At 37.4% G+C, this 15,019-nt stretch overlaps 1 protein-coding gene across 1 annotated transcript; it reads right to left on the bottom strand.

Annotated features, from left to right (window-relative positions):
- Nucleotides 1–2,706: 2,706 nt before the first annotated feature.
- On the bottom strand, nucleotides 2,707–14,327 carry LOC140763516 (disease resistance protein RPM1-like). Its single transcript, XM_073101739.1, has 4 exons — nucleotides 14,246–14,327; nucleotides 5,423–6,452; nucleotides 3,452–5,335; nucleotides 2,707–2,954 (listed from the first exon to the last, which is right to left on the bottom strand). Exons 2-3 carry the CDS (start codon nucleotides 6,348–6,350, stop codon nucleotides 3,507–3,509), a joined length of 2,757 nt encoding a protein of 918 aa, XP_072957840.1. The 5' UTR covers nucleotides 6,351–6,452; nucleotides 14,246–14,327; the 3' UTR covers nucleotides 2,707–2,954; nucleotides 3,452–3,506.
- Between the last annotated feature and the right edge of the window lie 692 nt (nucleotides 14,328–15,019).

Below are 15,019 nucleotides of genomic sequence, written 5' to 3'. Positions count from 1 at the left end.
CAGCCATGACTGGCTTCCTCAGGCTAATTGCCAACCAATGGTGGCCACCCCAGCTGCCACGATAGTTGGGTGGTCGAACCCGACAGCCACCAATGCTGGAAGCTACCCATATGTCGGGGTGGCTCCGTCGCAACTTTCCACCACCGCCGCTCACCTGTAGTGGGGTCATGGGTCTCTTTTGTAGCTGCCAAGGGCTAGCGACGCACCGTAGCCACCGCTGCACCAGCTCAAGTTCAGCCTTCCACCGCTGCTCGTCGCTGTTCCACCGCTGCATGGACCTGTCATATGGTGACTACGTCGGCCACCTACCCTGCCCAGGCCCCACCAAGGCTATAACGGCTCGTGGCAGCGTGCCTAGGCTGAAATTGAACTTCAGCCCTAGGGTTAGGGCTGGGGCAAGTCCATGAAGTTGATAAATTACACAAATTTCTAGGCAAGTTAGATTTTTGCGAATTAGTTTGACCACCTCATGTGAACCAATTTGGAATCCATGAACATGACCCCGAGCATGAGTACAAACCCAAGGATGAGTACAAACCCAAGGATGAATGCTGGAATGGCGTGGTGGGCCCGCACCATCAGACTGAGCCAAACTCGCCTGTAGCTTGCAAGCGACATGAGCCAGACCCATAGGCCCAAATCCCAGGTGACCAGCCTCGACCATAAGGTCACTTGGCTCGTGATGACAGGCCATATTGTGGGATCTAAGCTTGGATAGCCAAACTTGATTTCCCAAAATTCTCTAGAGGAGACTTGCTGGAATGGACCTATCTAGTAGAGCAGTTTTTCACGTACTATGGCACGCCAAACCACCATAAGGTCCAGCTAGCTACATTCCACTTGAATTAGATGGTACTAGTCGGTTAAGCAGACTCGAGTATTCGAGTCTTGGCAGGACGTTGTGGATGCAATTTGTGCTCGGTTTGGTCTGACCTAATACGAGGACTTTCAAGCCATGTTAACTAAGCTGACTCGGTCAACAAAAGTTTGAGCTTATCAGGAGGAGTTCGAGCTTATCAAGAGGAGTTTGAGCAGAGGCTAGGGCACTTGCATGGAGATGATGAAGTACATAATTTTTGAGGTAGCCCTGAGTTTTGCAAATTGATTCGACCCCCTTATGCGAACTAGTTTGAGACCTATTTTTATGGCCCTAAGCCTGAGTACGAGCTTGGACCCAGATGACTAGCCTCAACCATAAGGTCACTTGGCCCATGATGACAGACCACATTTTGGGATCGAAGCTCGGATTGCCAAACTTGATTTTTCAAAATTTTCTAGAGGAGACCCACTAGAGTGGATCTATCTAGATTATTCCACTTAGAAGGTGTGGTGATTAGGTGGTACCAATCGACTTGAACTCAACCATTCGAGTCTTGGCATGACTTTGTGGATGTAATTTGTGCTCGATTGGCCCAACTTAGTATGAGGACTTCTAGGCCATATTAATTAAGCTGACTCAGTCAACAATAGTTCAAGCTTATCGGTAGGAGTTTGAGCAGATCTACAACTGGGTCATTAACTGATCTAACTCGGCCTTGATGAGTACTTTCATTAGTGGGCTCAAACTTGACATTCAAGCTGAAATCAAGGCTTTGAGACCCATTACTTCTAATGAGGCATTCTCCTTAGCTGTTCTGATGGAGTCCAAGTTGGATCAGTTGAACCAGATTCACAAGGAGGGGAGGAGAAAAATGGCCCAAGTCAATAGTCCACTAGAGACTACATCTACCGCAGCTCAGTCTAACCGATAGATGATCTCATGCCGCTTTGTACCCAATGACTTGGAGGAGCATAAAAGAAAATGCTTGTGTTTTTACTACGATGATTGATTTACCTTAGTTATAAAGCGTTAGGCAGCCTACATCATGTTCCTAGGCGGACTCAAAGAGGATGAACCTGAATCCACTAATCACAACAAACTGTACGAGTACAAGGACACGAGAGACTAGTCACCTTGAGGACAATGTGTCAGAAGTGTGGTGGATTATTATGATTCGACCACATAGGTCAAGTTGAGACAAGTTAGTTAATTAGCTTTATCTTATTATTTAGAATTTTAAATAAATTGGATAATCCGCATGTGGATCCAACCCGCTATGACTCTACTTTATTTAATAGGAGTAGTCATGAATTGATTATGATCATTGAATAAATATAAATTTACCCAAATTATTCTTTTTGTATAGCTATTAGATTGTTATTATCTTTCTAAAAGTATATCATAACCATAAAAACCTTCCGATCTTTCAAACCCTACCCCATCATTTTTCTCCGATAGCCACCCTACCTTATGGCTGTTAACTACCATCATTGGCCATCCGTTACCCTCCAACGACCGCTGCAATGTCGGATATTTACTATTCTATCTCGTTCTAACTTTTCTTCTCTCTTTTATTTTTAGCTTTTTCTAATATCGCATTCATATAAAAACTAAATCCATTAAAATCCTAACTCACAAGGCTTTCACTACATAAATTTTGACAATTTTCTTTTGCATCCAGATCTTGTAAGTAACATCCAACAATGGCACAAACTACAAGCTGACCACAAGCAACGAAAATTAATTAACAATATCCACAAACAATCCAACATTTTTAATTAATTACAATCCATAACCAAGAACACTAAAAAAGAAAGCCTAGAAACAAATCGCAGAATAGTCTAAAAACAATTATTTCTCAAGCATATTGAAAAGCAAAACCAAATTTAATGCTACTAGCTTTCCCCCAGTTGAAAAGAGAAACATGACTGTCCTACAGACATTGATATAATCATTCAAGCTCTCCAGCACACCAGTAGTAGTAGTAAATGGTGCAGTAGCCTCGAAAACTAGTGTGTCTCTTACCGTTGCCTATATACACGCCAGAATGCTTATTAGAAATATAAAGGAAAACAAAACAATTAATTGGGTGTATGTTGCCCGAGAGATGTCCCAGTCCTTGTAATAGGAATTCCTGCAAAGCAAATAATTGTTATTCTATTCAGTTAGATATACACTTTAATATGTCACTTACCTGTCATCGAATAAAACAAACTTTGAATGCATGAGAAGGATATTGAAATAGTATACCCTACATAGACTAATGCCACCGAATAAATTCGTGAATATATACATGGAAATTCAGGAATGATCAAAGCTAGTGAAAATGAATTTAAACTTTTGCTTGATAAATAATACATATGCAGCTAAGGAAACGAATCCTTAGATTTGGTTTACTGAAAGTAATAGGAATAAAGTACGTGTGATCAGATTACCCGTAAATATATAAGAAGCAAGGATATGCTAAATTAGAATTAAATTAAGAAGAGAAATGACAGTAAGGCAAGATAGGTATAACAGAACAACAATTCAGGGACATGAATGAGAAAAAAATATTGAAGCACATATTAATCATGTTAAACTTGCCCTATGTCATGATCTTAAAACTATTGTACGAGGAATGAGCATTACTTTTGATATCATATAGTATGATTTGAAGATGAATAAACATATTCTTTCCAAATATTCAGTTGAAATAGACATTGGCGTTGACGTTTAGTTGTTGCATATTCTCTCTAAATGCAGGGTCCAGGTCGATGCAATAGAACTCTTGGAGGGATTTGAGGTTCTCAATGCCATGCGGTACATCCCTCAGCTCCGGTAGGTCATCGAGTTCAAGGGTCTGTAGGCTTTCCATGGCTCCTCCTTGTATATCCACTTGATTTACATTTGACATATCAGAAATAGAAAGCTTTAATAGTTTGGAAAACCATCCAGCACGAAATAACAACTGCTCCCCGTTGTATGTGTTCTGAAGAAACAGCGTCACTAAGTTTGGCAAGCGATGTAGGGATGAGATTGGATCTTCATTCAGCTGAGACCATTTCAAGGTTAAATGCTTGATGTTGTTTCCTCGAAACAAGGGGGAACGTAATGTACGTTTTGCCAATTGTCCTACTAGATTAAGACGGTGAAGATGCGGAGGTGGCGGATCAAAGTCTTTCAATTGGAGAACCTCATTCTCGTCGCTGGCAAACAAGCATAAGCGGGAGAGAGAGCTCATCTTCGATAGGGAGGTACACAGCTCTTTGCAATGGATGCCCTTCACATTGTATATAGCTAAGCTTCTTAGTTGCACCAAATCTGCTAGAGACTCCACCAGCTCGTCGCTTACTTCCACTGCTACCAGAGTTTGCAGTTCTTTCAGTTTCCCTAAGCCTTTTGGTGCTCGAGGGCTGGACCTTTGGAATATCTCTACTCCCCCATTAATCTTCTTGCTAGCGTACAGGTGTCGCAGCTTCGTTAGTTGCACTATCCCACGCGGCAACTTTTCAATCTTACTTGAAAAGAGGTCCAATGTCTGTAGGTTAGAGAGCTTTCGGATAGATTGTGGGAGCAATTTCACTTTTGAATGCCTCAAACTTAAGTAGCGAAGGTTGAACAAGTCCCCAATTGCATCAGGTACAGTCTCTATCGGCAAGCGTGATAGATCTAGTACCGTAATATATTTACATTTGGATATAATCGATGACAGCAACAAAGACACGGGGGTGGAATTGTCGAACGCTATGAAAGTTCGAAGACATGGCAGATCGAGTTTTGATACCTTATCGTTGCTGCACTTGATTACTGACAGGCGACGGGTATCGTCAACTATTCCAACAGTTTCATTTTCCTTGTACACTGAATGAAAGTTGTCCTTTCTAGATAGAGAGATAGCCAATTCTCGAACAACATCGTGCATCCGAAACTTACTTACCCGGCCAAAATGATTCTTTCTGTGAAGTTGGAGCATGCTCCGATGGATTAAGTCCTTGATGTAGCCCTCCGCAACTTCCTCCAATGTGCTCGCTCCTCTTTCTTGTATGAACCCCTCTGCTATCCATAGCTGGATAAGCAACTTCCTCGAGAGTCGAAAATCTTCTGGGAACATGCTGCAATACAAGAAGCAGTTCTTGAGATGGCTAGGTAGATAGTTGTAGCTCAGATGTAGAATGCTATCCAAATTTTGGTCGCTTCGCAGCTCCGAACTGAGATGCTGATAGAGTCGTTTCCATTCTTCCCCAGTCTTCTCCCTCGAGGACAATGTCTTGCCTATAGATACAATAGCAAGTGGCAGGCCTCGACATCTCTTAACAATTTCCTCTCCCCAGTATCTTACCTCCAAAGGAGGAGCATGAGTATCTGGCAGCTCGTTAAGGGCTGCTGAGTTGTAAGGATTGAAGATAAAACTTACAAATTTTGTTAACTGAGTTGACAACCAACCTCGAACTGCCACTGTAGCTGTTGATGCACTACCTGTAGGGACTTGTTCTCTGCCAAAGGCCGTCTTGAAAAGGAGATTACATGCCTCATCTGCATCTAAAGGATGGAGTTCAAGCATATGATGTTCATGTGCAAGAGAAGCTACCTGTCTAATCCGAGTCGTAATAATTATTTTACCTCCTCCTCGAACATTCTCAACAAGGTAACCACATATCTCCTCAAATGCTCGTCTAGTCCATACATCGTCTAATATAATTAGGAACCTTCTATGTTCCAAAAAACTTCTTAAATGTTCTTTTAATTGTAGAGTGTCCATGTTTTGGATCCCAAGTGGCACTCTGCTTTCCTTTTTGTGGTACAAATCTTTTATCAACTTTCGTAAGAGTACATCAATATAATAGAACCGTGAGACAGACACCCATGCATAGCATTCAAATCTGTGACATTCTGTTTTATATACATTGCTGACTAAAGTTGTTTTACCTAGACCACCCATACCCCACACTGTAATTATACGGAGACTAGTTATCCCGTTAGACAATAGCAGGTTAATTAAGTCTTCTTTGTTTTTCTCTATCCCCACAAGCTCTTCTTCATCAAGTAATTGGGAAGAGATTGCCTGATCGAGTTGTACCTTATTAACATACGTCGAACTGTCACCAAGTCCAGAACTGGCCATCTGGATCCATCGGCCTTTAATTTTCCAGAGGTTGGCAAGGTTAATCTCTATTTCTTTCAGCTCAGTAGCAATATTATGCAAGGTTACCAAAGTTTGAGTTTTCTTTGCATTCCCGCACAATCCTTTCCCTTGATTCTCAGCTACAACGTAGACATACTCATCCATGATGTCCTCAATACGATAGGCCAGCTTCCGCACCTCCCCTATCCAAGCTTCGAGGGCCTGATTATTGCGATCGCGCATATCTATTTGGCTAAAGAAGCCCTTCATTACTAGAAGTTCACTCTTTATACGGCCCACTGCATATGGGAATTCTACCAACAAAGAGACTTCTTTTACTAGCAATTGCCTAGATAATTTCACAATTTCTCCTCCTAGAGCAGCACTGATCTTCCCAACAGCAAGAAGAATAGCAACCTCTGCCATATTTGATTTTTCTTACTAGCAATATATACTTGTACTCCTTTCTTCTTAATTAATTTGTTTGTGATTGATATCCTACGCTGTAGAGTTCTTCCTTCTTCTCATCTAATAAATGGAAAATAGCATTGCATTAGTTCATATTAGGGATTCGGTATGGTGGCTCATGTACATACTATTTGTATGAGATAAGTTATTTTTCATTACACAACATCTCTCTCTTAAAATTAATTTATGAGCATGCAGGTAGTAGAAAATAAAGAAAAACTTCTTTTCACCCCTCCCCATACTGAGAAACCTTGTCTTTTATTCTTCGTATCAATGTGAAATTAAGCTTGCCAGTAAATCTTCTTTCGGATTGGCAGCCAAGGAAGAGGCATAATTCTAATTAGATTAAGCCAATAATCCAATGTAGGATACATGAATGGTTTTCCAAAGCATAATAGACGAAACATTAATTTTAAGTTCTGCGCTAGTACTTCAAATAGTAATAGAAGACAAAAAAAAAAGGAACTTTATGTATATATATATATAGATGACAATTTTTTTGCACTTTGGTTAATGAAATAAGTGTACCGACATAATTTAACAAAGGCTCATCCTCCCACTCTCTCACACTCTCACCCTCTCTCTAGAACTTATCATATACTAATATTTGTTTGATCAATTAATACACCATAAATTGTCTGCCAATTATTAATCAGTATAATCCTTAGGGGTATTCACATGAGGAATAAGTTCTATACAGGTATAGTTATGGTCATTTGTTATACCTACATGATACATGCTAACCGTTCGATAATCATATGTTAGAATTAGATATAGTCCACATATCTCTTATAGTAACAGTAATCAATTTCAACTCTGAATATCATTCACCATCCTAAACCATAGTATCTGGCCCCAAACTTAATACATGTTCTACTATCATGCCACAAACTCAAAGCATACCTTATCATATGCTAAGTCTAAGATAATTATAACTTATCATACGCTAAAAGTATCTTAGTAATAATCATACATTACCATACGTTAAAGGCATATCGATGATAGTTATACCCTACCATATACTAAGAGTACAACCATCAACTAGAACCATATTCTGACATATGCTAAGAGTATATCTAATGTCAATCCAGATTAGATATTGTTTATATATATATATAATAGATTATCTAAGATTTTATTAGGAAAGCATAGTCGACAGGATTTTATTGATGTTTGGATATTGCATGACTCACAGTTGACTGGCCACAATATGTTGTGGCTAGCCTATGCACGCCCAATGTGCATGCACTACTCTCCCCACCTTATCTCTCGTAACAATAATGAGAGAGGTGAATTAGATGCTCGGAGTTCACCGAGATAATTGATGAGGAGGGGATTTTGTCAAAAACCTTTTTCCTCATGTCTCTACCCTTTAAAGCCTTAGGTTCTTACTTCTCTTCCCCGAGGCAATTTACCCATCTTCCTCTTTTCCCTTCTTTCTTTTCTTCTCATTGGAAGTATTTGTCGTGCATTGCACATCATTGAAATACTGTGAGATCAAGTCGACCCATTCATCTAATCCACAAATTAGTCCCCTATCTCCTCTTACAAATAATTTGATTTCCATCAAGTAAATTGTAGTTTATCTTAGTTTTTGATACATCTAGTTAGAGTCGTTTCTTATTGCATTAGTTATTTATTTTATTAAAATAAATTTTCTATAGATTGTGTTCGAATGTTTTTGCGAACGCCTGCATCAATTTGTAAAAAATAGAGAACGCAAAATATGCATTCAAACACGGTCGGGCGCGTTCTAACCCCCACATGCGAATGCCTATATCAGTTCGCATCAATAGTGAACATATTTTGTGCGTTCAAACGTGGTCGGGCACGTTCGAATACGATCGGCGGGAGTCTACTAGAATTAGGGTTAATAATTGTTATTTTGGCTTGTTGGCTAGCCTCTATAAAGGTGTGAATGGCAGCCAAAATTATTATGATGAATGAATATTAGTTTCTATCATTCTCTATCCTCTCTCCAGTCTCTCTACCCTAATCTCTCCTCCCTCTTCACCAACCAGCCACTTCTACCGTTCGCAATACCTCATCTAACTTCTAGTCTCCCTCATTTGTCGAGTCCTCCCTCCTCCTTGGGATCTCGACCACTTCTTCCCCTTCGTCTTTATCCCTTAAACTACATCAACCATCCACATTCATCTCCATTATCATCCATAACCTTAACATCCACTCCACTCGTCACCACCACCTTCATCCCCACTCTATTATATTTTTGTCCTAGTTGTAGTTTGAATCTACGAAGGGTTAAATACAAAAATCATAGATCAGGAAGTTACGGATCGATCCAACTTGGTTTCGTAATTTTCTGACTATGAAAGAATATTTGGTGAATATTTTCCCTCGGTTACACGAACTAGTTTTTGCAATCAATCCAAATCTTGAAAGAATCGTTCTGTAGCCTATCAGTTTTGTTGTGTCAAGTTCCCAAGAGTAATTCATCAGCTGACGATCGCCACTTAGACTTTCTCCGACCTTGGAAGTTTCCTCCTAGTGTCACTTTGCTAGTGGTACCCTCCCCCCAAACTTAGTCCTTAGGTGAGGTTAGCCTCTTTTATCAATTATTGGATATAGTTTCAATGGCCACTGTAGATGCCCTGACTTGTTTACCCTGTGCTCACTTTCCCCTCCTCGCATAGAAATTGTCGATACGCACAATTGGTGCCCTTATGGCACAGATGATGGTAGTGAATTTTCCACAACTGCCAATCATAGAAGAGCCATCTAGCCATTGTCAGCCACTCTAATTGACGACCCTTATAACCCCTTGTACACTCTTGACCCCCATCCTATTACTTGGGGCCATTTCTAGGCTAGATGAACACTTGTATCACAATCTCAATACCTTACTTGCCAATGAGCTCAACCATTTTTTTTTTTCTGTTCCTTGCTTTCCCCTCCCCTTTTGGTGAAAAAGATGACAATAGTGTGTTTGGGCTAGAGCCAAACCTACACAAAACCTAGTTTGGCTACAACCCAATTATGGATCGGATCTGTGAGTCCAATCCACCCATTGGTGTAGTGGATTAGGTGGGCTGCAGCTGTGCTGTGGCCTTAGGCCACAAGTTGGCTCAATTATGACTATTTGGTTTTCTATTTTCATAATTAACACAAATATATATCAGATATTAAATTTAGGTATATAGGAATATAATTACTAGAATTGGTAAATCATGACATTTGCAATTGTTAATAAGATTATAGTTTTATGATTATCTTGGTAATTTCTAGATCGATATCATTTAATAATGTTGTTACATGGATAATAAAGGTAAATGGCCAATTTAAACCTATCAGACCTAGAACGACAATATGTGGCTTATGTTATTAGTTAATTCTCGTAGGTAGTCATACTTATTTACTGATTATTTTCTTAAGTTGTTAGGTTTGTCATTGTAAGAGAGGGATCTCGAGACACAAGATATGATAGGAGACATCATACTACTTATACATATCAATAAGTAGTTGAGTCCCATCTTGGTAGTGCCTTTTATTGACTTTGCCGTGCATGCTATCTGAGCACCATTAGATCAAGCCAAACCCTTCATCTGATCCATAAGTTAGTTCCATGTATTCTCTTACAAATATTTTGAATTTTGTCAAGTAAATTATAGTTTATCTTACTTTTATTTTTTCTAGTTCATCAGAGCAATTTGTCGGTCAACAATCGCTGCTCGGTCTCACTTTGTCCTAGGAAGTTTCCTCCTAGTGTCATCTTGTTGGTGGTACACTATCACCATCTTAGCCATTGAGTGAGGCCATGGCATGTAGCCTCTTTCCATCGGCCATTAGATGTGGTTCTAGTCACTACCCTTATCACCCTAATTTAGTTACCTTAGGGTCACTTTCCTCTCCTCAAGTAAAGTTATATGTACCCTTGGTTGGTGCCCTCATGACCCAGATGATGGTAGTGAAGTTTCCATAATCATCGACTATCCCAATCGACAATCCTTACAACTTCTTGTAGATTTTCATCCCTCTTTATTACTAGGAGCTATTTCTAAGCCAGATGGTCACTTGTATCACAATCTCAATACCTACCCTACCATCGAGCTGAACCATTTTATTTTCTATACTTCAGTCTGCCATTTCCCTCTAAAAAAGAAGACAATGAAAGTGGGTTGGGCTAGAGCCCCGACACCTAACCTTGGGTAGTGGGGTGGCATAATTATGATTTATCTATCTTTTGTGTTTTTCCAATTGTCAACATTAATATTTATCAAATGATAAATTTAGAATTTTTAGGAATAACTACTAGCATTGGTAAATTATGTCCAAAGCTTAGTATAAATGGCATTTATAAATTTTAATGAGATTATAGTCTTATTATAACTCTTGATAATTTCTAGATCAATATTTTTAATATCATTGTTACCCAGATAATAAATGTAAAGGCTCAAGTTAAACATATATAGACCTAGAGCGATATGGCTAATGCAATAAGTTGGCTAATTCTAGGTAGATCGTCTTAGTTATATATTGATTACTTTCATAAATTATTATATTTGTCACCATGCTAGGATACAGGAAAGCTTGATAGTTGAGGAGAGCTGGTTGCACCTCAGATACATTTTATATGAGTTAGATCCTATATTAGTTTATGAGTAGTGTAAATATTATGTTGATAATTCCTCCATGTTTTTATTGCGTATGATTACATGCATATGCATTTTTTATTTAATTGTTAGTTATTTATTGTTTATCTCTTTCTTCAAAATAAACTCATTGTATATATCTGTGGCATATGTTAACTTTGATGATCATTTTATAAACAATATGATAGAAGACATTATACCACTTATGCATATTATTAAAATAGTCAAGTCTTATTTTAGCAGTGCTCTCTATGAACTTAGCCTAGGGTTAAAGGCAAGGGTGTATTTTATAGTACTTATCTTATTATCAGCCCACGCCTTAGGTCACGTCACTTGTGTAGCATTCAGAACACTATTTTGTAGGGAGACTAAACACTTGATAATAGTAAAAAAAGATAATTGTGTGGTATAACTCTAGCGATACCCAACGACATAGGGTTAGAGCATCCATTTTGAGTTGTGTGCTTGAGATTTCTACTATATGCGATGATTTCGCTGTCTGTTATGATGATGATGATAATAAAGGAGATGGGGTTATAGACTTATGACTAGTGCATTTAATCTGATGGCCACAAACAATTTGTCAGACATAGCATCACTAAATATGTACGAGTGATGTTAGCATTATTTATCTCCCCTCAATATGCAGGATTCAATGTGAGCATGTACTTGTCAAATGATTTATGGCTCTATGTGAGCATAATGCTATGTAATTTCTAACTCTATGTGAGCATATCATGTGAAACAAAATTTTGATTGAATTTAAGATATAAGAATTTTGATTGAAATTTTTATCAAAGTCTTGTTGGTTGTGTTTTATTTTATTTTTGTGGAATTTGTGAGTATGCATCATAAATTTACATTCACATTACATTTACATTTACTATTAGAATATTTTGGAATATACTTGTTAGTTTGTGTGCTCACCACATTCTCATAAAATAATAATAGATTTAGGGAGGATGATGTTAACATCAAGGAGTAGTTGTTTATATATTATTTTGGGACTAGTTAGGTTGTAACCTTAAGTGGGCTTTGTTCTTTTTACTTATATTTTATGGATATATATATATCTGGAGGTTTTTTGTGAGGCTTTGTTCTTTTGGTTATATTTTATGGATATGTATATCTAGAGGTTTGTTTTGTTCTATGTATTTATTTATTTAGCTTATTTTAGTTGGACTATTTATGGTATTTAAATATATTTTTAGATATATTATAGAATCATTGACCAATAGGTTATGTGATAACCACATGAAGGGCACATGTATTTAGTGATAGATTTTTTTAGCATATGTTTTATCTATTTATGTAATGTTCTCTAACACATGCTTGTGAATTATGCCGAAATTAGAATCTATTTTATGATTGATTCATTGCCCAATTTAATTGAAAGGATTTAATGTAGATACTTATATGGCTCATTGATGTAGGATACAATGAAGATCTTAATTTAACTTGGCTGCTTCTATGATAGAGGTGATCATCGAGTGGGTCGGACTGAGTTTCTGTTAGGCTTTTCAGGCAGACCGAACTTAGGTATTTGTTGATGGCCTGATCTATTAATCACTTAGGCTAGGTTGGCTTCGCGCTAAGTTAGAATGTTATAATGCGTTACCACTTACTAGCCATTAAGATTTTGAGCTTGGGTCAGCTATAATAGGGCTAGCGTAAGTAGCCAAATTAAAAAACATAAGTAGCCAAATTAAAAAAATATAATATCTTATCAGGCCGAGCATAATGTAATTACATAAAGATATTTTAGTTATCTTTTATGTGAACATATTTATATATTAACACCTAATTTACTAAATATTTACTATAGGACAAAAAAAATCATGGGAATTGACATGCATAATGGATTGGGCCAAATGAGTAAAAGCTTTAGCTGATACCACCCATTACCATCTCAAACTCAGGTTGGGTCGGGCCCAAACCAAGTTTGTTCTAGGCCTGAGTGGGTTAGGCCCGTCATCTTTATTCTAGGGTGGATTAGGTTGGGTTGAGTTCCGGCTAAAACTATCAGCTCAACATTGAGCTGAACCAAAACATCACCAAAGCTGACTAGGTCTAGTGCTGAGTTTGGATTGGAGAAAGGCTTGAGGTATCAAGTCTTGTCCCCACACACAAGTTGTGTGGCCAAGCATGTTAGGTTAGGTCCATTTTTAGAGCTCTTTATTTTTGTAGCTAATCAAGTGGTAAATTTCTTGAAAACAGGTAAATTAATCACCTTTTCAAAATTGTCTTCCTTTCTTCCTTTACTATCTTATAAATAAATCTTCCAAAGTGAATATTTGTCAATAAATATAGAGTATTTTGACAATATACATTTACATGTGGTTTTTCAGCAAATATATCTATAAAAAGGTTGATTTACAAGTATCTAAATAGCAAGTTTTTTTGAGGAAATTCCGTATATTAGTGTTTATATGAAAACAATTATTTATGTTATTATTTAGTTCTATGCCCCGATGCATATTCATAAGCGGCATTTATTGCATTACAATAAATGTTAATGTTGATTCACGAGATGTATAGACTTGCTAAGGAATAGTATTTAGTTAGTTAAAAAGGCTCCTGCTATATAAGAGTTTTTGAGTTCGATTCTTATCGGCATCGACATTAGGTGGACACAAGTAAATTTCTATATATCTCTCGAAAAAAAGGGAACACACAGACTTCATACACCTACACTATATTATACTACAAGATGATAAGATTGTAGAGACAATCTTATATGTGAAGCTGCTTTATCACATATATCCCGGCAAAACCCAATGTTACAGCTAATATAAAATATATCTACGGTTGCAAAGTAAAGCATTGATGGTTGGACACAGTTTAAAAGTGTGGTGTGCCCGAATGTTTTAGACATGCTATTAAGAGTGCTAACCTTTTTATCTTTTATCTAATGTATAATTAATCTATGTTATAATCTTTTAGGTGAACAACGAGATACCTAAATATAAAATTAAAGTGCAAATGAAAGAGTTAAAATCAATTAATAACACCTGAAACAAAGGGAAGATGGAATTTATACAGCAATATTTCCTCGCAATTCTATAACAATTGAATTTATATATATATATATATATATATATAGATTTCTCTTATTTCTCATGGGAAAGAAAACACGAGAAAAAATATATATATAGAGAAACCAATATTGCATGATCCAGTAGTTTAAGCTTAGCATTTAAACTCCAAAGATAAAGAATATGGGTTACGGGAAAGGAGACATACATGTTGCTGATCAAGTATTGAGGATACGACTGACTGTGTCTGCGATGTCCCAAAGGGTATGGTATGGAAGTGTCGTCCTCTGGCTCTCTTCCTTCCTCCTCTCTGGCTCTCTCCCCAGTTACACTTATTATATAGAGTGCAGATGGAATATTAGCACGTTCTTGCACCCGTCTCACAAGGGAACGACTTGGTTGCAAAATACTACGTTCGGTGTTTAAGTCGTAATTGTTTTTGGGGACTTCCAAATGATGTGAAGTCGATCATGCAATGACAGCTTCCCCTCCGGAACTAGTCAGAAAGTAGTTATCACGTTCTACGATTTGGTGGCATTTCATATACGCGTATATATAGCTAGTGGATTAAAAGATTGATTAAATGTCTAACTAATAGTTATATGAAATGCGCTTATCGATAATAGTTAGGTAATTTTATAACTTGCGCCATATATTTGTGCTTATCAATCATTATTGACACCCTACCTACCATAAGAATATTTATTATTTGATCCTATAGTTGTATTTCTTTTATTGTATATTAAACACTTTGAGTTCAATCTAATAACGTAGCTACTAATGGAATAATAAATACTTCATGTCTTTTAAAATTATAAAAAGTAAATTACTTAAAAATTACTCCTATTTTGACCGTAAGATTGACTCTCTTGCGAGTTTAGATTGATTTTCAATTGCGAGTTTACTCTCTCCAATCTCTCTTTTAACTTATAAAATTATGGGAGGGTAAACTCGTGCATATAAATCACCTAAAAATGATTAT

The sequence above is a fragment of the Typha angustifolia genome, chromosome 7 (genome assembly GCF_048772165.1).
Source record: "Typha angustifolia cultivar Huaian chromosome 7, ASM4877216v1, whole genome shotgun sequence".
In the NCBI taxonomy this organism is placed as follows: Eukaryota; Viridiplantae; Streptophyta; class Magnoliopsida; order Poales; family Typhaceae; genus Typha; species Typha angustifolia.
Note: the sequence above shows the minus strand (reverse complement) of the source record. Positions and strands in the feature narration are given on the sequence as shown.